The sequence below is a fragment of the Hypoxylon fragiforme genome (genome assembly GCF_022984875.1).
Source record: "Hypoxylon fragiforme strain CBS 206.31 chromosome Unknown GGS25scaffold_10, whole genome shotgun sequence".
Classification (NCBI taxonomy): domain Eukaryota; kingdom Fungi; phylum Ascomycota; class Sordariomycetes; order Xylariales; family Hypoxylaceae; genus Hypoxylon; species Hypoxylon fragiforme.
Window position 1 is genome coordinate 412,986 of NW_026054765.1, and position 22,309 is coordinate 435,294.

Consider the following 22,309-nt stretch of genomic DNA (forward strand, 5'->3'; position numbering starts at 1 on the left):
AGTAGGTATGTATAACGCTTAATGTTGAAAATTGATGGATGGGAATAAACAAATCAATGAATAAATACATGCACGTACATGTATGTAACATTGAAACATTGAAACTACATATGTCACTAGTACTATGCTAAAGCATGAGTTCTCAGTTTAATAGAGTTTATAACATTGAAAGTAACTTCAATGTTGAAAGAATGTGGAAAGAATCAATTAATAACTTTATTAATAGGATACTAACTAAATAGGTAGGTGCTAACTATGTATGCACTACATGACATAGGCTGCTAGCCTGCTACAGCTACACTACCTAGGTAAGCTGCTAATATTATGTACTACATATGTAGTTAATAGTTAAGTAAGTTACAGTATATAATATAATACAGTACAGTACAGTACATTCTACGCACTAACGTTATATCGCAATACTTTCAAGTTACACTTTACTGTGACCATGACAGGGATATGGACAGTGCTAACATTGTTGCATTAGCGGTAATAAATCACGATTACGGGGCATATTTTTCACGTCTCCGAATGCTTTAGCCCCCAAAGCCAACCAACCACAGAGTCAAATTCAGCTGACTCGGAACGCGGTACATAATCATCTCTTCCATCTAGGGGGGCCGCTTTTTTTTCCAATCGCGTCGCTTTCAGCCCATTTTCCCATCTGTCCACAACCAGCATTCGCCGACCGCATCTCCCCAGATTTATTTTTTCCCATTTCCTATTCTCGTCAATACTATTGGGATTGGTAGTCCGGTACCCTCTCCTGCAGCAGCAATACCATATCAGGTTCAAGATCAGGTACGTACGTATGAGAGCCGCCGGCCATCAGGTCGCATATGCATGCCTTCCCACCATCCTAGTTGTGATCTCTTTTTTTGTTTTTGTTTTTTTTTAATGTTTTTTTTTATTCCCACATGCACCATTGCACCTACCTAACCTCATTTTTTGTACACATCGCACAAACATCAGCCAGCAAACGGACCTCGCCTTACCTACACCTACCTTATACCGTACATACCATACATACCCTTCACAATACCTGCCTAAGCCCTATACACTATACCTACTATACACCAAGCAAAAAAAGAACCTTGGGACACAGCGCGTTCCTTCTTTCCTTCATAGCCTTGCCTTGCTGCTTTACGCGCCTTTACCCGTGTACTGCTGCTGCTGCGTGTCTCGAAAGGGCTGCAACTGCCTGCAACTGCCTGCAACTGCCTACAACTGGTGTTGCCGCTGTTGTTGGTGCTGATATCGGCAGCCGCTTGCTTGTTGCTTGTATCCTTTTCCCTCCCCCTTCCTGCATACCTCTCTATTTTGTATACGAGATCAGCCTAGGCCCTTTGTCAGCCCAGTCGGTCTCTTATACAATGCGAATGCAGAGGCGCTGAATCACACCGATACAAGCACACTTGTACCCCTCTGTGTTTTATTCTTCTTTCGAACCTTAGCACTGCATTCAGTTCCCCCCTTCCCCCCTTTTTTATTCCCTCTCAGTTAGCGAGGGTCCCAACCCGTGCTGTCCCAATCCCCGAAAGATTCGACACACTCCTTGTCACTTCGAAGACTCACCCCTCCAATACAGGTTTACTTCCTGGCCTACCAGTGCTTTCGTTGTCGGTACATTACTTCTCGGCGGAGTGAAGGAAAAAAAAAAAACTTCTCAGACAAGGCGGCTAAGCTTAACAAAGTCGTTTCTAAACATATTTCGATCATGGGTAAGTCCACACCACCTTGATATCTTGAAGCAACACAAACATGTTCTTTTTATCATCCTAACCCACGTTGCTTGTATGCTGTACTGGTACTGGTTTTCCTTGCTACTTTCATAGTAGACCCTATTATCCTACTACTACTACTACTACTACTACTACTACTACTACTATTACTACTACTACTACTAATGCTACTACTGCTACTACCTCTACCACCTCCTGCCTACATATATGTCCTATTTTGTACACCCATACCTATCTGACTGTCTACCTGCCTACACATACACACACGCACGCACACACACACACACACACACACACATATGTATACATCTTTGTATACCACCTAACTACCTAACCTGCTCCTGCACTCCCATACACCTCGGTTGCCGAATCAGATCCTGCCCTGACTGCTTTGGTCTATGGTATTCCCACCCCCGACCAATGTCCTGGAGCATAAAACCAAAATGCCTCTGCGACGTGCTACTACTTATTACATTCTCTTCACATCTAAGCTTTGTAACAACCCACAGCATTACCCGCTTCCATCAATATTCCCACCTTCTCCCACCCCCACCACTACCCAATCACACACTCTTCCCATGCCCCCTTTCTCGATTCACTCCACCAGTTCTTCTATCCTCGTTCACTCTGCCCTTTGTGCCGTTTTATACAAATCGCAGCCCATTCCAGAGCCCTTTTATACGCCGCGCTTCCCCCCCACCCCCCGTCCCTGGACGTTTCCCCTTCCCGATCCACTAACGGTCTGGCCTCTCGAACACCCCCATATGCAACTGCGGCCCGCCAAATTGTCACAGTTGACTGTCTGGAATTGACTTCTCGCTAATAACTCGCTGCTTGCTTGCCTGCCTGTCTGTGTGCTTGCTTGCCTGCCTGCCCATTCCTTTCTTCCTTTCTTTCTTCCCACTCTCCAACGTTTACCTTGTTTTGGGATTTCCACTTCTAACCTGCGACACTTTCGATAGCTGATTCCGGAGACACCTACCGCCCTGTAAAGGTAAGTTATTTGCATACAGCGAGTTTGTTGGTTTTTCGAGGTTGAGGCGTGGTGCCATCAGCCGGCATCTCAAAACACCTCTCGTTTACATCGTTCACCTCATTCCACCCCTATGTCAGCTACACAGCCTAAGTTTCTTTGAAATGTACTGGACGGAGGCGGCGGCAAAACTTAAAAAACAATGAGAGTCGGTCTGCACAGATAACAGGTTGACAGGACGACAAGAGGGAGAGAGCAAGATGACAAGAGGGTAATTCATGTGTACACTTCACAAGCTTCTCCCCACGTCATCTTTTCGCCTTATGAGCTAGAGAGGGGCAAAGAGTCAAATCTGGCTGGATCCAGCATATAAAGTTTGCTGCCGCCCCAAAGAACGAATCATTTTGAAGCTTTAAAAGCCTGTGCTCTCTCTTGTTTTGGAAGACTTTGTTTTGCCCATGTCAACATCAAAGTCCCCAGTCCAAAGCCCCTCTAGAACATCACTACCACACTTCAACTCTCTTTGCCTCTCTTCCCTTTTCCTGCAGATTGGTAGCTTAATAGCGAGCTACTATCCTGTTTCTAATGTCATTTATACCCCACCCAAATGCTGACGAGTTACAGCGCGAGAGATCTCGCTCTCCCCGACGTGGTCGTTCGAGGAGCCCAGGACGCACAGGCCGCCGTCGATCATATTCACCGCGTAGCCGGTCTCGAAGCCGGGACGACTATCGTAGATCGGACAGACGATCGCGATCTCCCATGACCGGAGCTGGGGCACCAGTTGGAGGATCAGGCTCGGGCTACGGAGGACCCCCTCAAAGATCTTACGAAGAGCGTGCAGCTGCGCGGGAACAAATGATGAATAACATTCGCGAGACGTCGCAGCAGGACCGCCGTGTCTATGTGGGCAATCTGTCCTATGACGTTAAATGGCACCACCTCAAAGATTTCATGCGCCAGGGTGAGATACTACACGGACTACCACCACCATAAGGAAAAGTTGGACGCTAACAGCAATGTGCCTTGCAGCTGGAGAAGTTCTCTTTGCCGATGTTTTATTACTTCCGAACGGGATGTCTAAGGTGGGCTTCTACACGTGATTCATGGCTGGTTTTCTCTTTGGTTCCCTCTCTTTGGCTTTTTGTTGGAATTGATGGATTGACGGGTTGGGACATCGTCCGCGGGTTTTTGTAGGGATGCGGGTAAGTAAACCATACATCGTCTTTGGTCTTATAAGATATCTTTATCCGGTGCCATTACTAACCCATCTCAGAATTGTGGAATATGCTACAAGGGAGCAAGCACAAACAGCTGTTCAGACTCTCAGCAATCAGAACCTGATGGGCCGACTCGTTTACGTCCGTGAAGTAAGGAATCCACTCGTCAGGCAAGTACTATACACCTGCTAAAATTAGGCTCAGGATCGCGAAGCGGAACCACGATTTATCGGCGCAACCGGAGGCCGCGGAGGCTACGGTGGCGGCGGAATGCAAGGCGGCTATAGTGGAGGTGCAGGAGCCGTTGGCGCAGGTGCAGGCGGCGGCGGCGGCGGGGGTTATGGTGGCGGTGGTGGTGGTATGCCTGGTGGTGGCAACCGCCAGATATACGTGTCCAACGTTTGTCCATTCCCGCTTCTTTTCCCCATTCTTGCAACTTCAAGTGTCCAGCTTTGGTTATTAACGTTACTTATAGCTTCCATATACCGTGGGCTGGCAAGATCTCAAGGACCTGTTTCGCCAGGCAGGTTAGTCTTCCTATTCAGAAGTTACTAATCATCGTGGTCAGACGTTAGACACTAACGATAGGCATTGTAGCTCGAAACGGTCAAGTTATACGAGCCGATGTTCATTTAGGTCCAGATGGAAGACCTAAAGGGTCTGGGATTGTCATGTTCGAGCATCCCGAAGACACGCGCAATGCTATACAACAGTTCAACGGTTTCGAATGGCAGGGTCGTTTACTCGAGGTACGCGAGGACCGCTTTGCCCATCAAGGGTTAGGAGGAGGCTATGGCCGTGGAGGCTTTGGAGGCCGCGGCGGCTTCGGTGGCTCGTACGGAGGCCGTGGAGGTTTCGGCGGTCGCGGAGGCTTTAGCGGCGTTGGTGGTGGTGGCGGCGGCGGCGGCTATGGAGGACGGGGAGGCTACGGTGGGCCTCCTAGTGGCGGTGGTGGTGGTGGTGGTGGATTTGATACCACGACTTCTGCCCCAGCAGCTCCGAACCCGTTTACTGATTTTGCTACCGCTGGCACTGACCCAAGCGAGATCATCTATGTTCGAAATGTAAGATTGTGGTGCTTCTAACAACTATTCCTAGGGATCTGCTTGCTAACCACTAATGACTTCTCAGCTTCCCTGGTCAACCAGCAACGAGGACCTGATTGAACTATTCACTACGATTGGCAAAGTCGAACAAGCTGAAATTCAATACGAGCCGAGTGGGCGATCCCGTGGGACGGGCGTTGTTCGCTTTAACGATGCCCAAACCGCAGAGACTGCCATTTCGAAGTTTCAAGCCTATCATTACGGCGGACGACCTCTCGGTCTAAGCTACGTCAAATACGTTACCCCGGGCGGTGGTGACAGTATGGAGACCGATGCGCATGGTGGTTTGACCCAAGATCAGATCATGTAGAACACTTCATATCAGGCCGGCCTATCTCGCAGTCTCCGTGTTAAACCTCTCAAGGTTGCGTTGCCTACCTTCATCAAATCAGCTGGACACTACTCCCCAAACTGAATAATTACCAATGGAAGATGAGTTGGTAAGGACGAGCAATCGCTGTCCGTTCTTACATATCTGTACTATTCGCCTTTCATTTTTTTTTCTCATTTCATATGGCACTCGTTTCTTATGTTCTCCAAATATCCAATGTATCTCCTTCCGGCTGCGGTAACAAATCATGGCAAGGCTCTCAACACGAATTGCCGCAGATGAAGACCACTTCAATAGGCGACCCGCTCCATGGCAGAAAACAACGGGGAGGAAAGTGGTTAAAATCGGGTGCATTCTTGTGGTGGACCAACTGGGTTGAGGGTGAGAGCAGTCTGATGCTCCACGTTTGGTAGGACACAAAAAAAAAAACGGTCTTTTATCTCTTTGCCCCCTTTTGCGTTATTGAATGGTTAGTACCGGGTTAATGACGTCCCGTAAGGAAATGAGAACGCTCGAGACGCTCAAAATTAGATTGTATCCAACACATAGCATTCTAAATTTCTAGATTGGGTGGTGGCTGGTCTAATACCGAGAAAGGTTTAGGGAGGCGAAAGAAAATCAAGTGAGCGAGGCGTAGGATGCGGAGTGACAGTGGTATGCGTAGGCCGCTAGAGAAAGGCTGGCTTGAAGTGTGCAGGTCATCAAGAGCTGGCTGGCATGGTTCATGAGTGTGTAAAAGTGTTGTGAGTCAATGGCAAAAGAGCCCTGGTGTCGCAGATTGGCGATGTGTTTGCGTTGCCGAAACAAAGACGGACGATATGCTCAAGTTTTAGCGCCCCTATTCTTTGCAAAGACCTACTAGATTTCCTGAATATGATACCCATTTCGATGCTGACCATATCCTATTAAGCCATGAATCACTTGTACTGTTGTACATCGCTGCTCTCTCTTCTGGGTACCTACCTACGTACTTGTGGGTGTTTCCACGCTCGGGTTGTTGAACGATGTATGCTTACTTCAAGTTGCGATACAAGTTTCAACTTTTCGAATGGAATCAAATCATGACTCTTTCGCGCAGAACTATAACTATTCGCAGTTGTCCCTAGCAACTACTAAACAAGTGCAAGGAATCGTGAAGAATGTTTATCCAACGGCGTACCTGACGAAATACGAAGGGAAGCCCGAAACAAACGCAACACAACAATCCTAGCAAGCGACTAATCTATCATAAACACCTCAAGCCAAAATCGAAAAGCTACTATTTACACTCTACGAAGAAAATTCCCAGCTCTAGACGAGACTTATGTGTGAGATTCATCATCAAAAATGCGTCGCCTGCAAGCGAGTGTGGATAAAGTACAAGAAGCTTTCCAGCTGTGATAGCCAGGACCCAGGCGAAAAGTGTCCGGAAAGCCTATGTATGTATGTGGGCAATGACAGAAAGCCTATCAAAAGCGAGTGTGAAGACTGCAGGGAGGTTAGGGAGCAACAGGAGAGTAGGCATTGATGAGGAAAATCTGTTGACCGCAACTGATCAGGAGACCACAAATACCGCCTAGGTAGCTTGTGTGGTTATTATCCTATCACTTTGAGAGACTATCAGATAATTTTTCTGAAGTAAGGGGCTTTTACAAGGGAAAATGAAGACTGTAGAATTTGGAGGTTTTTAATATTCAAATGCTGGAACAGAATTTTACTTCACGTCCCATGCATATGCGTACAACAGACTGGCGGCTTAGTCGCCTAAGCTCAATAGACCCATAGAACGACGTCCATCCTAGACGGTATATCTGCATATGTCATCTTGGACAATACAGCCTGAGTAAGGGGATCTGGTGTTGATGTTTAGGCACCGCCCTTAAAGATAGTATCCCATTCCTAAATGCGTACCGACACGTAGAATACTACGTCGGTAGGAGATTTTCCCTGACGAGGGAAGGAGTGTGGTGACAAATAACATCGCGTACAAGCTCGAGACGGGGACTAGGGACCGGAGGCTGTCGCAGTCCCCTTCTTCTTCTTCGCCTTGCCCTTCCTCTTACTGCGATCCCTCGGCTTTAAGGAGGTCATGCCCGACTTGCACACTTCGGCGTACTTTTCGAAAAAGACAGAAAGTGATTCGGGTTCGACTACGGTTGACAGCTTAATCTTGTCCTCACGACGCTTTTTTCCCTTGGAATTTGTGGCCCTGATGAGCACAGGCATTGGCCTCGGAGGGTTTAGGTCGGGAAATGTGGTGTCGCTCGTTGGCTCCGAGAGAGGCTGGTCATAGGATACTAATAATAGTATGATAAGTTAGATATCGATATTTGCCAGTGGTAGTTGGTAGTGATAGGACCTATCCGATTCCGCGGATATAGTTCCCCAGGGAATCAGGAGATCAGGAGATCAGGGAACTAGGGAACTAGGGAACTGCAAAACCATACATCTCTTCTGGACCAGGGTTATAGAGCCACGGTCTTTGCCTTTTCTTTGATCGAAGAGCTCTGTGAGCTTGACGAAGAACTGCGGGATGAAGGTTAACAAGGGAGTCAATATTTGAGGAATACACAGAATATAAAGGACACCAAAAAGAATTATGGGTGCGTACTTCATCATTAGTTAGTTGGCCCATCCTCGTCGGATTTATTTCAGCGACCAAAGAAGAACATTTAAAGACGAAGTCGCGAGACGAACGAACGTGCAACTCAAAAAAAAGAAAATTGGTGGGATGTAATTTACATATGTAGTTGAAGTTCAGCACTACTAGGTAGTTACATGTATGTACAATGTACATACATACATACGAAGTAACTACCTAATTAATAGAAGTTCAAATTATGCATGGTCGAAATGGAGCTAATGCATTCCCGCAGTGGGTCCCTTAAAGTATCTTCACTATGTAAGCATGTACCCATTGTACCGAGTTACATAGTATTCTTGGAAATTTTAATATCCATGGATGAAATTGAAAATATCACAAATCTTTCTCCCTCTACACAATACATATCTACATAGATATCATTCTGTCACCAGCAAAAAGTTTCATAACATGTAAAGCTTACGGTGTCTCACACTCACTCTCACTTCCAATAGCATCATACATTACAACCATGGGGACAGGACCTAAACGAAAGTTGGCACTTCCCTCATCGCTCTTGAAGGAGTTGGAGACACAACAACCCACTTCGTCTGCTAATGGAAAATGGAAGCCCAAGAGGCAACTATCCAGAAAAGAGCAACGCAAGGCTCAACGAGTTGAAAAAAGACAGTCTCACCGGCCCCAGTTACGCTCGGTCTCTACACCACACCAATCCAAGCGAAATTCATCACCGTCTGATGTATTCTCTGAGGATGGTGACATGGGTGCTGGAGACTTCGACGATGAAGATGGGGATGAGGATGATCTTGTCATAGGTTCCGACCTTGGTTTTGACTCTGGCTCTGAGGGAGATGATGGCAAGAGCGCCGAAGACCATGAGCCAAGCCTACCTCGGCCCTCTAAGTCAACCCGGAACAAACTTACTCAGGATGACGCAGAGATAGCAGATCTGGAACGGAAACTAGGGCTAAGGGGCAGAAAGTCTCTGCCAAAGTCATTTCAAGAGGATGGTCTTGGCGGTCTACTGGACGGTCTAGACGATGACGAGGAGGAGGACACAGCAATCCGCTCGAAGACAAAGCGTAAAGCGGAGGGAGATGAATGGTTGGCCCAAAAGAGGAGAAAAGCACAGGCTGCGGCTAAGGCTATTACTGGCGACAGTAACAGAAACAAGGGTGGCTCCGAATCAGAAGAGTTCGATAGCGACGAGGGGGGTGAGCTCGAAAGTGACGATGACGATAATGATGTCTTCGAGGGCTGCTCTGACGGAGAACAACATCAGCCTGCACGACCACGGCGAGAAAATCCTTATGTTGCGCCTTCGACAGGTGTTGCCAAATATATCCCCCCATCGCTCCGTAAGCAGTTGGGTTCGCCCAACGAAGCAGAGACCCAGATCCAAAGGCGTATCCAGGGTTTGATAAATCGATTGACTAATGACAGCATGGTTGGTATAGTCAAGGAATTCGTGACCCTCTATGATACATATCCAAGACAAACTGTTACCTCCACTATAGTAGATCTTGTGTTGGCTCTAGTAGCCTCACCCGAAAAGCGGCCAGATGCATTTTTTACGATGACAGCTGGATTTGTTGCAGCGATGCACAAAGCCGTGGGCATGGCCTTTAGCGCCTATTACATACAGCAACTCATGGAAAACTTTGGCCAGCATTACGAGAAAGCATCTGGCGACCAGTCGGACTCTGGTTCAAAACACCTCATTGCCTTGCTTGCCGAGCTCTACAACATGCAGGTTGTCGGTTGCAACATCATATTTGATTATATTCGTCTCTTCTTAGAGAATCTTTCAGAGCTCAATACGGAACTGCTTTTAAGAATTATCCAACTATGCGGACCATCTCTAAGACGTGATGATCCGCATGCACTAGGGGATATTGTAAATCGCGTCAAGCCGGTCAGCTCGAAGGGGATGTCAGTCAGGACTAGTTTCATGATTGACGAGATGAAGAAACTCCAGAGCAACAAAACGAAAGCAGCGACTCGCAACAAAGATATGGCAGACCAGCGAAGCCAGCTCAGGAAACGCATCGCTACCCTGGGCGGTTCGCAGGACGTGCAACCTCTACGCATGGGCCTCAAGGATATACAGGATGCCGATAAACACGGAAAATGGTGGCTTGTTGGGGCCAGCTGGTCTGGAGGTCAAAATGGGCCTGATAGCCAAATTGGGGGCAGTGGCAAGGGAAGAGATGCCAACGATGCCAACGATGCTGACGATGCTGACGAAATGATGAAAATCGACGATGATGACCTCGGCATTCCCGATCTTTGGCAGTTAGCTAAGGAGCAGGGCTTCAATACAGAGATACGGCAACGGATATTTGTTGCTCTGCACGCGGCGACAGATTACGAAAACGCCGAGCTCCTCATTCGAAAGTTGAGGCTCAACAAACACCAGCGAAAAGAAGTACCGGAGGTGATTGTCCGCAGTAGTGAACGACAATCGCAATACAACCACTACTACACGCTGGTCTCGTCTAAATTCACCGGGGACCGAGAATTATCATTTCAATTCCGGCGCTGTCTGACTACGCGGCTTAGGAAGATGGGAGAAGATATCGATGTTGGTGAAGGAGACGAGGTTGACACGGAGGACATGACTAATTACGACATGCGATGGGTATATAACACAGGGAAGATGTACGGGTCTCTGGTGGCCAGCCGGTGTCTGCGGCTTGCAGATGTAATCAAGCACCGCAATTTGGCAATGCTGCAGGAGAAAGCGCACATGTTTTTCGAGGTGATGTTAATCTCGATGCTTCAGGAGTGTAAGGGGGACGGTTTGAAGGAAATATTTGGTGGATTAGATGCAGAACATGCGCGTGGATTGCAATACTTCTTAAAGAAGAAGGTACGACATACGGATCTCTTGAAGGGGAAAAAAGAGAAGAGTGCGGTTAAGAAGAGTTGCGAGATAGCATATCAAGTTCTCAAGACTCTGCTGACGACGGAATCGCTAGGGTGAGAAGAGGAAGAAGAGGTTAAGAATATATAGAATATGTACATATTATATGTAGGTAGGTACCTAGTAGGTAGATATTTATTCATGGTGCATACCTACATATCAGTATATCGGTTATTTTCGGGTAGACTAGTAGTACATAAGATAACAGATAATACGTAGTTACTTGAAACGGAACCGTTTTAATGGAAACGCCCGGACCTCCCAAAACTTTCTAGGTTAGCACTCTCTCACCTCATATCCCCCCCAAAAAAAAACACTTGGGAACGGTTGAAATCTTTAAATCTCATTCCGAACTTATTATTCATCGCAAATCTAATAACTCCCTCATCCTCTTCCTCCTCCTCGCCTTCTCGTCTCCCCCCTCTCACCAATTGAGAGATATACTTTCTCTACCCCTCCCCCCCTCCTCTTTTGCTTTTCTTTTCCGTAACATACAAAGCAGAGACATGATGCTTACTAGCCGTTTAATACAGCGGTCCGCTGTACGATCTGCTTTGCGCACTCCTTCATCGTAAGTAACACTGTCGCTCCCCCCCAGAACCCAACATCCATAAATGTAAAGTCCCGAGTCCCGAGTCTGTATTATGTGATATATGTAATACATATTAGACATTGGGAAAGAAAAGAAACCAAATTATTAGCCCGCTAACCCGTTATCATGTCATTAGCCTTCCTTCAGTCGTCGCCCCCATATCACGATGGAGAAGAGGATATGCTACTGAAGCAGGTTAATAACCCTTTCCCCTCTTATCCTCGATATACTTCCTTCGATATATTTTGCTTCGACAGATTCCCTCGCCTCATCCAGCTCATCCCTCTGACTGACTCGGCGCAGGCGAAAAAGATCTCGTTATCATTGGTGGTGGAGTAGCCGGCTATGTCGCAGCGATCAAGGCTGGCCAGGAAGGACTAAAAGTTACCTGCATTGAGAAGCGCGGTGTTCTTGGTGGCACTTGTCTCAACGTCGGCTGCATCCCTTCCAAATCCCTCCTCAACAACTCTCATCTGTACCACCAAGTCCTCCACGACACCAAGCCTCGAGGTATCGAAGTCGGCAATGTCAAGCTCAACCTACAGGCCATGATGAAGGCAAAGGATACCTCCGTCAACAGTCTGACCAAAGGTATCGAATACCTTTTCAAGAAGAACGGTGTCGAGTATATCAAGGGTACCGCCTCCTTTGCCAGCGAGCACGAAATCAAGGTTCAGCTTTCCGATGGTGGCGAGACGAGCGTGGTTGGTAAAAACATTCTCATCGCTACCGGTAGCGAATCGACCCCCTTCCCCGGCCTCGAGTTCGACGAGAAGCGCGTCATCACCAGCACAGGTGCCCTATCCCTCGAGAAGGTCCCTGAGAAGATGATTGTCATTGGCGGTGGTATTATCGGTCTCGAGATGGGCTCCGTATGGTCGAGACTCGGTGCCAAGGTTACTGTCGTCGAATTCCTCGACCAAATCGGTGGCCCCGGCATGGATACCCAGATTGCAAAGGAGACCCAAAAGCTTCTGAAAAAGCAAGGTATCGACTTCAAGCTTGGCACCAAGGTCGTCAGTGGCGACCCGAGCGGTGAGAAGGTCAAGCTCGAGGTTGACTCTGCCAAGGGCGGCAAGCCCGAGTCTGTAAGTGACTATTAGCTAATTATTATCTTTTGCCCACCCTAGAATTCATTGAGACTGGTTACTAATCTTATTTCTCTCCCCAGCTCGAAGCTGATGTCGTCCTCGTTGCCATTGGCCGTCGCCCCTATACCACCGGACTTGGTCTTGAGAACGTTGGTCTAGAGGTAGACGATCGCGGCCGGGTGGTCATTGACTCTGAGTATCGCACCAAGGCTTCGCATATTCGCTGCATTGGTGACTGCACCTTCGGCCCTATGCTTGCGCACAAGGCCGAGGAAGAGGCTGTTGCCGCAGTTGAGTATATCAAGAAGGGCTATGGTCACGTCAACTACGGCGTTATTCCGTCCGTCATGTACACACATCCTGAGGTCGCATGGGTTGGTCAAAGTGAACAGGACCTCAAGAAACAAAACATACCGTACAAGATCGGAACATTTCCCTTCAGCGCCAACTCCCGTGCCAAGACTAATCTAGACACGGAAGGTCTAGTCAAGATGATCGCCGACCCTGAGACAGATAGACTACTAGGCTGTCACATCATTGGCCCTAATGCTGGAGAAATGATCGCCGAGGCCACGCTGGCTTTGGAATACGGTGCTTCAACAGAAGACATCGCGCGCACGTGTCACGCCCACCCGACGCTAGCGGAGGCTTTCAAGGAGGCGGCTATGGCGACATACTCGAAGGCCATCCACTTCTAATGTGTGTAAATATAGAGCGGGTAGACGGGCAAGAAAAAAAAAGAAGAGAACATTAGGAAGGCTAGCATCGGTGTAAAGGTGTATATTACTACAGCATGTGGGCAATGATGAGTGCCGTCCTAAGATGTGCTTTAATTGACGAGTCTAAGGGCAGTATATGTATATATGTATACATGTCATGTTGTCTTTCGTTTGTCAATGATGATTTTCTCTTAACTACTAGAGAAGATACCTAGTTATGCTCATTATCCTGTTAATCCAGCAAGTACCAAATACCCAGGTACCATGAAAGACAGGATCATGCGGCATTTCGTTGCTTCTACAATTCAACTGTATACATACCTAGACAAACTATTCCTACTCTTTAAATGGATACAAAACATCAGTCTTCTTGGTTATGCCGTGATTGTATAGTTGGGATAGAATAGGATTAGGATCAGTAAAACATGTAGTCATCTACTGGTGGTTGTCCACTTACTTACTTGCCAGCCAGCTAAATAATTCTCCAAGTAAATCAGGGGTAAACTACTGGGCACCTAAATAAAAGGAGTCGTCGGGTTCGTCGTGAGTGAGATTATCCTATAAATTTTACTATCTAATGAGGTTGTTCTAGATATTCATTCATCCCCCCCCTTTTTTTTCCCTCTTTTCCCCCTTTCCACTTTCTCCCCTTTTTACTTATTTATATCTATGATTACCTAGCTTGGTTCGTACCAATACATTCCTACGTAATCGCTAAATTTGACACTTCTCAGCCGCCTCGAGTGCCTTTGTGAAAGTAGATGCCAGGTCATCTTCGAGCCCGACGCTGAAACGGATCAGGTCTGGGGCGACGCCTAGGCTCTTGGCCCAGTCCATCTCTTGATAATGCGCCAGGATCACATACGGCGACGTTAAAGTAAAGTTAGTGCCAAGACTCGGTCCCTTGGCTGTGTCGAGGGCGTCATAGAAGGCCATGGCATGCGCTGTGGTTTGAAATGTGCACGACAGGAGCCCCCCGTAGCCTCCGTGTGGTAGTTTACAGACATCGTAGTTAGCCCGCGTCTCGACGTACTTAGGGTAGAACACCTTGGTAACGAGGGGGTGCGCGAGCAGTATCTCGCAGATAACCTCGGCGTTGGCATTGATCCGGTCAATGCGCGATTCGAAGTCCCGGCTGTTGCGCTCCATGAAAATGACATCCTCGGCCCAGTACGTGTCCTCAAACTCGTCCGTCATGACGCTTTTGAGGGTTTGGTAGTATCGGCTGTTCGGATTCAGTATCATACTACCCCCCATCACATTGCAGTCCCCGGAGAAAATCTTAGTCAAGCTACTTACGACAACGTCGGCGAAGGGGAGGACGTTGACGTTAACAAATGTGCCAACCGTCTCGTCTACGACGACCGCAAAGTCGTACGCATCTGCCAGCCGCCGAATACGCTCGAGGTCAGGACACGTCAATAAGGGGTTGCCGGGAAACTCGCAAAAGAGAGCGAGGAACCTCTCTCCGTCCCGCAGGCGGCTCTCGAGGTCGTCCAGGTCGGCCGGGGAGCCATGGCCGTAAAATACGGCACCGGGGCCAAACTTCTGCAGGATCTTGAGGGTATCTACATAGGGGAATCCAAAATTGATACTCTTAAGAGGCCCACGGGCTTTCAGTAGCGTTTGGTGGGTTGTGAATATGGCATTCATGCCGCAAGGAACCAAGTATATGTCCTCCTCTTGGAGGTTGGAGATACCACGTGCGTGAGAGCTCATGGTCGGCAAGGCCGTTGTACTTTCCAGGTCAATATCCGTAGTTAGGACGCCAGCTATACGACGTCGGATGGCAGACTTGGCATTCGGGACGAGGGAGAGGTCCAGATTTCTTCCATATCGTTCCTCTAAAAATCTAGATGTTTCTAGCGTATCCGTGTTATCGCTGTCTGTGGGCGAATCCGCGGTTACGGGATAATGGTGAGTATGATGTGCTCCATTGAATCCATTGCTATGATCTTCCATGGAGGCGCGCTGATACCTCCTTGGCCCACGGCATAGTTTATTTTGCAGGCGGGGTGAGGATACATTTTGATCAAGCACGAGAATATTCTCTTTGAACAAGCCATGGCAAAATTCGGCGCGCCGGCTGGAAACGCCGTCACCGGTGTGTTGCCAATACTGCTTCGCAAAGGGGAATACATCAGGGGAGAAAAGAATGGCAGATATAGATGGACTGGCGGATTGTAGTGTCGATGGGATCTTCTTAGCCGGGTCTAGGGACAAATGAACAACGTCAAGATCGGCTAGAATAGAATGCGGGGCCTTCTCTCGGATGAATTCAAGACACCGGTTGGCAATCTTCTTGGTTGGGAAGAGCATAGCTTGCTGGTTGGCGGTTCCATACTTGGCGACGATGTCACGACCGAAGGCTTGGGTACTCTTATGAATGAAGAACCTCGGATATCCAGTGACCATGGTGCCGAGAACCCATTCCTCTCCCTCCTCGTACCCTATGTTTGATTTCCATGTAGGAAGCGAAACGCTCACGGCCTGTTAAAAATATCAGAACTTGGCCTCAACTTCTCATCTCATCTTTCTCACAAATACAAACAAAGACTCACGTGAGCAGTATTGGGGGGGATCGAGTCCCCTAGTTCGATCAATGGCATCTTGGACTAACTGTTGTGTTACTATATTTATGTCTGCTGATAGAGAGGTAAAAGTATGTAAGTATGTAAGTATGTAAGTGAGTGAGTGTGTGGGTGAGTAGGTGGTGAGTGGGTATGAGTTGAGTTGAAGTTACGGAGGTTTAATGTTATAATGTTATTAATTTTTGTTAAACATACTAAGGTTAGTACTATGTACTACGATGTACTATGTATAGTATCAAACATTGAATTAAGTTGCCGTAATCGGAGCTAGAATTTTGAAGTAAGTACATGTAGTACTGGCATATCATACTACACGTCATACTCTTATAGCTACATAGTAGTGTCCCAATTCATATATATATATATACATACATACGCTAATAGCATACATACTTACATACATCGCATCCCCTGTCAGCTACAGTGCTACACCAAGCTGATTCAAGTTATATATGCACCTAGGATACCTACCTAGATACGAAGTACTCAGCATGGAATTCAACAATGTAATATTTCCCTGCCAGAGCTCAGCTGAGGCTGAAAGTCGATGGGACATCCATGTCAAGGATGGCAAAGCTTGTCGAATTCTCCCTTCGCAGCATATGCCCGGCGAGCCTCCAAAGCTATTACTGCCTGCCCTCTGCCACCCACACATACATCTTGACAAGGCCTACATCTTAACCTGTAACAATTCCTTTTCAAATAGGCATCCCGACTATTCCGATCTTGTGCCCAACACTGGTTCTTTTGATGAGGCCCTGGGAAATACATCCAAGGCGAAGCAGCGTTATACCGACGAGGATCTCTACCTTCGAGGCCGTCAGCTTCTAGCGACGAGCTACCAACAGGGTGTGACTTGCCTCCGTGCCTTTGTAGAGCTAGACCATGTTACTGGCTCACTGCCCCTAACCACCGCCATTCGTCTCAAGTCGGAATTCGCCCATCTACTAGAGATGCAGATCTGCGCCTTTGCCCAGGATCCCCTCTTCTCAACCGCTCACGGCGACGAGAATCGATTAACAATCACCGCTCTCTTGACGGAATATGCCTCGTGTATCCAGGCTCTAGGGACAACCCCATACGTCGAGGAATCCCGAGAAGCATCACTCCGGAACATCAAATGGGCTATCACCACCGCCATTCACCATCGTCTGCATCTTGATTTCCATTTGGATTACAACCTAGCCACGCCTTTGCCTCCTAATCAACCCATGGTATTCTCCGTTGTCCAACAGCTTCAGGCACATGACTGGCTTGCTCTTGCCGACGAGTCCAAGACCATAGTTCTCGGGCATTGCACACAGCTTACTGTACTATGCGACTCGGAACTTGAGCAATTAGCTACAATTATCATCCAAAGTAAGCTTCCCATCCACTTCGTCGGTTTGCCCAGCAGTGACTTGTTTATGATGGGTCGTCCGGGTTTGGAAACAAATGCGTCTCAAGCTCGACCACGCGGTACTTTGCACGTAATTTCCATGATTAGGGATCTCGGCCTATCCGCTTGTATCGGCATAAACAATGTCGGAAACGCCTTTACACCACTAGGCTCAGGTGACCCATTGGAGATGGCAGCCTGGTGTGTAGCCATCTACCAGGCTGGAACTATAAGCGAAGCGATGATTCTGTATGGCTGTATAAGTTGGTTGGCTAGAAGAGCTATCGGTTTCGGGGAGAACCCGGGATGCGGCAACATAGTTGAAGGTACATCTCTGCAGGGCATGCTCATGGTTCAGAACAAGAGACATATTAAACTGCCGGGTACTGCCGATGGTTCTGAGTTGACGATACCTGCACGACAACGGACGAATTTAAAGGATATCGTTTGGGATCCACCCCCGATTGAGACGAGATCAATTGTAAAATGAATCTGAACAGTAGGTAGCTCTCATTTGATAATAATGATACGTATCTTTACGGCCGCTACACCAGGCGATAGTCCGCCAGTCCTATAAATATGGCGAGGGCTAGAGACATCTAAGATCGAGTGTCATAAAATGTCATGACTGTCTAGATAGACACCCAGTAGGTATCAACACAGCCCTCACATTATAGAGCAAAGAGAGTCTGAATAGTCAGGCCCAAATATCTCCTTGTTGCGCTCGCGCTCATTGGCTCGGACCTTTTCCTTAACTTCCTTTGGAAAATACTCCCTAAGAAATGAAGCGCGTTTGCTGTCGAAGTTTTCCAGGCTGGCCCGCATCACTACGTCGGCTCGACAAAGGGGACAATGGCTCTCTCCCTTTCGCGACATCTTGACGAGGCACCGGCTGCAGAATATATGCTGACAGTCTAATCTCACCGGCCAGTACGCAACAGTGAAGCATATGGGACAGAGGTAGTCATCAAGCTGAGGGACAACAGAGATGAGATCGTTTGACATTTGAGCACATAAGTCTTTAGCCACGCTCCCCGCTAGCAAGTGGTTGGATTTGACAGTGATAGGGAATACTCGAGAGACACCAAGCGAAGTCCTCTTATCGAATTCTGTTTGGGTGGTTAGCAAGGGAAATAACCAGAAAATAGATGGTTGTGTAACCGAGCAACATACTCTTGAGTATCTTGGTCACCGCCAAGCTGTTAATCTCCTGAAACTTGAGGATCTGCAGGAGCAGAGCATTCACGCTAAGAAACCTAGTGTAGGCTTTTCGACTGCTTTCGAGCTTGAGGCCATATGCTAGCTTTCTCGACAGCACTTGGTCTTGAAACCAGTTGAGTTGTTTGACGGCTTGGGGACTTGTCCGAGCACCATGGTCATTCTCCCGCGTAGAGAAGAATACGCGAGCGTCCAAATACAATTCGAAAATGTTGCGCCACGTTTCCATGTCTCCCCTTGCTTTTCTGCCTTTTGAAGGCTTGGTGGCTTTATTGATATCCTGGCCCAAAAGCATTATTTCCTTTCCCATTTTGTCCTGCTCTTCTCCCTGGAGCGCATCTAGATTGAAGACGTCAGTCTGTAGAATGTCAAAGAATTCACTGTCGAAGACTAAGGGCACCTCGACCCGTTGAATTGATACTGCTTCGTCTTCAGACGGGGAAATATGGCGGGGGCTGAAAGGGCCGGAAGCCTCTGTGAAATTAGCTGGGCCTATCTGTGCTGATATCTGGGCTGACTCGTCTGCTGTAATATTTTGCGCCTTGCCTGTACTGGAGGCAATTTTCTCCAAGAAATCCCGCGTTGACGGTGTCAACTTTGCGTCAACAGCGACGCCATCCTGGATATGGACGAAGAAAGTAAGTCGTGGACGGAACAGTTTGGAATTAGCTGCTGCGCCATCTAAGTGATAATAAAATGCTACTGTAGACGGATCTTTTTGACTAGCGGCCAACTGAGTTAATGTATCCTTATCCAGCCCGAGCTCGTGAAGTTCGTTGGTGACCTTTTTTAGACATTTCTTGAGCTGACCATAAGGAACGGCAGAATCAACCCATTTCTGCGGGAAGCCTACGAAAATGCACCTGATTAGCAACGGAGCTAGATTTAGTAATAAAAGAAGCAGAGGATCAGATATGTATGCGTGTGGTATACCTTCTCGTTGTAGAGCCTTCCGGAATTCTTGGGCGAACTTCATACAGGCTGATGAAGAATATGAGACGGAAATATATCTACAAATTGACGGCGTCTATGATGACTCAATAGGCCCCCCCTGTGAACTGACATCCAGAAACAGCGGCTATCGGGCTAAAGGGCAATATATTAGGATATATTTTGAAATATATATATTCTTCTCCTTTTGAATAGATGAAGGGACAATGGACGAGTGTAGAATCACTGTAGATGAGTCAATACTTGATATCAGACCTACATAGTTATACATAGTATGTTCAAGTAGGTACTTAAGCACGTATGTAGGTAGGTGACAAGAATATTGAATACCTATTGAACATTAAAACTATACTTACTAGGCATTTATATATCTGATATATCTGACAATGACTGTTGTTATAAGACGGAGATGAGCAAGTGAGAGCATTATGTTTGCTATACATAGTAAACTTATTAGTACTACATAGTAGTATGGGGCAAATATGTCAAGGTTCTAGATTGGACTAGCAGGAATTGCAAGTGAACATTGAACATGGAACATTGAAGTGAGCCTTAGTGAGGACATCGGCAAAAGTTTGCCGTATGTACAGATGTACATATGTACACAGAGAGAATGGGAATTGCATGGGTGTTTTGTTCTTACGGAATCTTACCAAACCCATCTGCAGCCTTACTAGGTAACTAGATCTAAGATTTTACCTTTCAGCCCCTTGTATGATCACGCGAGTTAATATCCAAAACTAATGCGCGGGGCACAAGTGACGTGTAATTTTTAGTTTTTAAGTTTTAATTTTTAATAACATATTAGTAAAACTTTGTATTTCTTGTTGTATTGTACATAGCAACCGCCCTTGTACACATATCATACATGTAGAAGAATTTCCATTTCGTACATTACCATCTCCGTCTCCCATCTCCATCTCCCATCTCCATCTCCCATCTCCATCTCTGGCGTATAAAGGCTCAAAGCATCTAATTGGATAGCTTACTGACATGCAAACTTCTTACCCCCCGCTGACTTTTTCTAATTGCGTTTTTTCCCACCGACGTCCCTATATATATTAAAACTCCCACAATGGGCGCCCACCAGTCATCTCACAAAGGCGCTGCAGCAAGCGATGACTCGCCCAAAAAAACCGACTACTACGATTTACTAGGAGTTGATCGTCAAGCTAGCGATGACGAGTAAGTATATGGATATGGGTGCATGTAGGTGCATATAAACGAAATCACTAAGCTAACATTTCAATCCTCGTTAGAATTAAAAAGGCCTATCGAAGGAAAGCCCTAGAGCTGCACCCAGACCGAAATTACGGTGATGTCGAAAACGCTACCCAACGGTTCGCTGAAGTCCAATCTGCCTATGAAGTCCTCTCTGATCCACAGGAGCGGGCTTGGTACGACTCTCACCGTGATGCAATTCTCCGTGGTGACGATCCGGCCGATACCGAAGCAACCCCCGAATATAACGACGTCCGTCTAACTACCGCCGACGAAATATACACCCTGATTGGTCGTCTCAACAAATCAGTCCCGCTCGATGATTCCCCGGCCGGCTTTTTCACCAAACTGCAAGATACATTTAATAAAATAGCCCAGGGAGAACTTGCAGTCGCTGAGTGGGATGGCTTAGCTCCACCTAACTTTCCCCCCTTCGGCTCATCCAAGGATGGCGATCGAGTCGCCCGGACATTCTACAGCAGGTGGTCCAATTTCTCCACCAGGCTTAGTTTCTCATGGAAAGATAAATGGCGGCTCTCAGAGGCTCCAGACCGGAGGGAACGCCGCTTCATGGAGAAAGAGAACATGAAACTTCGCGACGATGGCATACGCAAGTTCAATAATGCTGTGCGGTTGCTCGTCGCCTTCGTTCGCAAGCGTGACCCCCGTTGTGTGTCTGATACACAATACGAGGCCGAGAGGCAGAAGATATTGCGCGACTCGGCAGCGGCACAGGCAGCTAGATCAAGAGCCGCAAACCAGGAGAAGCTGAATGATCCTCTTGCCGTTCCTGAGTGGGCGCGACCTCAGGATGACGATTACAACCAGGGCGACTTCTCTGAGACGGACGAGGAGTCTGAAGTCGAGCACATAGAATGCGTAGTATGTAACAAGACATTCAAGAGCGAGAAGCAATACGAGGCTCATGAGAAGAGCAAGAAACATACGAAGGCCGTGCAGCAATTGCAAAGACATATGAAGAAGGAGAGCGCAAACCTTAACTTGGACAAAGAAAATCCATCAATGTCCTCGACGTCCGAGATTCCTGTACTCAGTGACGATGCAGTCAGTGTTGAGAAAGGCGGCACCGACGTATCTATCCAGGCAGAAGAAACGTCTACAACTGACATGGAACCTACCAGCCCAAAGGTTACGACGGCCGAGGACAAGGATGAGAGTGAAGATAGCAGTTATGCTTCCCGAGACGCTGTAGCAGCACGTCTTGCCTCGACACAACTGGGGAAGCCAGCTATTTCGCAGGGAGACCCAGAAGACCAAGCTGATGATCTTGTCGGCAGTATAGATGATATCTCTCTTGCCACCAGTAAGCCCGTCAAGAAGGTCGGTAAAGCTAAGGCCAAGAGAGAAAAGAAAGCCGCTCGGCAAGCTGCGTCCCAAACACAGGACGACTCCGTAAGTTGCGATGCCACATACACACACTGTAGCTAAACCTACTATGACTAACATATTTGCTCACAACGATAGATATGTGCAGCGTGTAATACTAAATTCGAGTCGAGAACCCAGCTTTTCAAGCACTTGAAGGAAACAGGCCATGCTGCAGTTAAACCTAATACTACAACCAAGCCTAACAAGAGTCGGCGATAAGTGTTTGCTACTATGACGACATAGAAGGCGATTACAACATTCCCATCTGATAACAGTGTAG

At 47.4% G+C, this 22,309-nt stretch overlaps 8 protein-coding genes across 8 annotated transcripts; 5 read left to right on the forward strand and 3 right to left on the reverse strand.

The window, feature by feature from the left end:
• Positions 1–3,300: 3,300 nt before the first annotated feature.
• Positions 3,301–5,351, forward strand: GGS25DRAFT_526006 (RNA-binding domain-containing protein; the record flags this gene model as incomplete). Its single annotated transcript, XM_049264905.1, has 7 exons — positions 3,301–3,679; positions 3,748–3,814; positions 3,992–4,085; positions 4,140–4,334; positions 4,411–4,462; positions 4,533–4,999; positions 5,067–5,351. 7 exons carry the CDS (start codon positions 3,301–3,303, stop codon positions 5,349–5,351), a joined length of 1,539 nt encoding a protein of 512 aa, XP_049112049.1.
• Positions 5,352–6,718: 1,367 nt separating this feature from the next.
• GGS25DRAFT_75921 (signal recognition particle, SRP9/SRP14 subunit) lies at positions 6,719–8,183 on the reverse strand. Its single transcript, XM_049266004.1, has 4 exons — positions 7,963–8,183; positions 7,799–7,893; positions 7,340–7,648; positions 6,719–6,839 (listed from the first exon to the last, which is right to left on the reverse strand). The coding sequence occupies exons 1-3, from the start codon at positions 7,968–7,970 to the stop codon at positions 7,356–7,358; spliced, it is 396 nt and encodes a 131-aa protein (XP_049112050.1). The 5' UTR covers positions 7,971–8,183; the 3' UTR covers positions 6,719–6,839; positions 7,340–7,355.
• Positions 8,184–8,221: 38 nt separating this feature from the next.
• Positions 8,222–11,034, forward strand: GGS25DRAFT_509499 (uncharacterized protein). Its single transcript, XM_049262562.1, has one exon. It carries the CDS (start codon positions 8,465–8,467, stop codon positions 10,937–10,939), a length of 2,475 nt encoding a protein of 824 aa, XP_049112051.1. The 5' UTR covers positions 8,222–8,464; the 3' UTR covers positions 10,940–11,034.
• Positions 11,035–11,129: 95 nt separating this feature from the next.
• Positions 11,130–13,645, forward strand: GGS25DRAFT_509501 (dihydrolipoyl dehydrogenase mitochondrial precursor). Its single transcript, XM_049262563.1, has 4 exons — positions 11,130–11,450; positions 11,608–11,666; positions 11,775–12,559; positions 12,643–13,645. Exons 1-4 carry the CDS (start codon positions 11,386–11,388, stop codon positions 13,258–13,260), a joined length of 1,527 nt encoding a protein of 508 aa, XP_049112052.1. The 5' UTR covers positions 11,130–11,385; the 3' UTR covers positions 13,261–13,645.
• Positions 13,646–13,890: 245 nt separating this feature from the next.
• Positions 13,891–16,025, reverse strand: GGS25DRAFT_509506 (PLP-dependent transferase). The gene is made up of 2 exons (XM_049262564.1): positions 15,843–16,025; positions 13,891–15,771 (listed from the first exon to the last, which is right to left on the reverse strand). The coding sequence occupies exons 1-2, from the start codon at positions 15,888–15,890 to the stop codon at positions 13,996–13,998; spliced, it is 1,824 nt and encodes a 607-aa protein (XP_049112053.1). The 5' UTR covers positions 15,891–16,025; the 3' UTR covers positions 13,891–13,995.
• A 338-nt stretch (positions 16,026–16,363) lies between these two features.
• GGS25DRAFT_526010 (Metallo-dependent hydrolase) lies at positions 16,364–17,740 on the forward strand (the record flags this gene model as incomplete). Its single annotated transcript, XM_049264906.1, has 1 exon — positions 16,364–17,740. One exon carries the CDS (start codon positions 16,364–16,366, stop codon positions 17,738–17,740), a length of 1,377 nt encoding a protein of 458 aa, XP_049112054.1.
• An 88-nt stretch (positions 17,741–17,828) lies between these two features.
• Positions 17,829–19,685, reverse strand: GGS25DRAFT_76037 (SPX domain-containing protein). The gene is made up of 3 exons (XM_049266005.1): positions 19,402–19,685; positions 18,424–19,317; positions 17,829–18,359 (listed from the first exon to the last, which is right to left on the reverse strand). Exons 1-3 carry the CDS (start codon positions 19,442–19,444, stop codon positions 17,917–17,919), a joined length of 1,380 nt encoding a protein of 459 aa, XP_049112055.1. The 5' UTR covers positions 19,445–19,685; the 3' UTR covers positions 17,829–17,916.
• An 809-nt stretch (positions 19,686–20,494) lies between these two features.
• GGS25DRAFT_516058 (DnaJ-domain-containing protein) lies at positions 20,495–22,248 on the forward strand (the record flags this gene model as incomplete). Its single annotated transcript, XM_049263152.1, has 3 exons — positions 20,495–20,604; positions 20,679–22,053; positions 22,126–22,248. The coding sequence occupies 3 exons, from the start codon at positions 20,495–20,497 to the stop codon at positions 22,246–22,248; spliced, it is 1,608 nt and encodes a 535-aa protein (XP_049112056.1).
• Positions 22,249–22,309: the final 61 nt, after the last annotated feature.

Coding starts and splice junctions, on each gene's coding strand:
- GGS25DRAFT_75921 (XM_049266004.1), bottom strand. Junction 7,649..7,798: donor AACCCTGGTCCAGAAGAGAT/GTATGGTTTTGC, acceptor TACTATTATTAG/TATCCTATGACCAGCCTCTC.
- GGS25DRAFT_509499 (XM_049262562.1), top strand. CDS start 8,465: ATGGGGACAGGACCTAAACGAAAGTTGGCACTTCCCTCATCGCTCTTG.
- GGS25DRAFT_509501 (XM_049262563.1), top strand. CDS start 11,386: ATGATGCTTACTAGCCGTTTAATACAGCGGTCCGCTGTACGATCTGCT. Junction 11,667..11,774: donor AGGATATGCTACTGAAGCAG/GTTAATAACCCT, acceptor GACTCGGCGCAG/GCGAAAAAGATCTCGTTATC. Junction 12,560..12,642: donor AGGGCGGCAAGCCCGAGTCT/GTAAGTGACTAT, acceptor TTCTCTCCCCAG/CTCGAAGCTGATGTCGTCCT.
- GGS25DRAFT_509506 (XM_049262564.1), bottom strand. CDS start 15,890: ATGCCATTGATCGAACTAGGGGACTCGATCCCCCCCAATACTGCTCAC. Junction 15,772..15,842: donor TCCCCCCCAATACTGCTCAC/GTGAGTCTTTGT, acceptor TATTTTTAACAG/GCCGTGAGCGTTTCGCTTCC.
- GGS25DRAFT_76037 (XM_049266005.1), bottom strand. CDS start 19,444: ATGAAGTTCGCCCAAGAATTCCGGAAGGCTCTACAACGAGAAG. Junction 19,318..19,401: donor GAAGGCTCTACAACGAGAAG/GTATACCACACG, acceptor GCATTTTCGTAG/GCTTCCCGCAGAAATGGGTT. Junction 18,360..18,423: donor GGTGACCAAGATACTCAAGA/GTATGTTGCTCG, acceptor CCACCCAAACAG/AATTCGATAAGAGGACTTCG.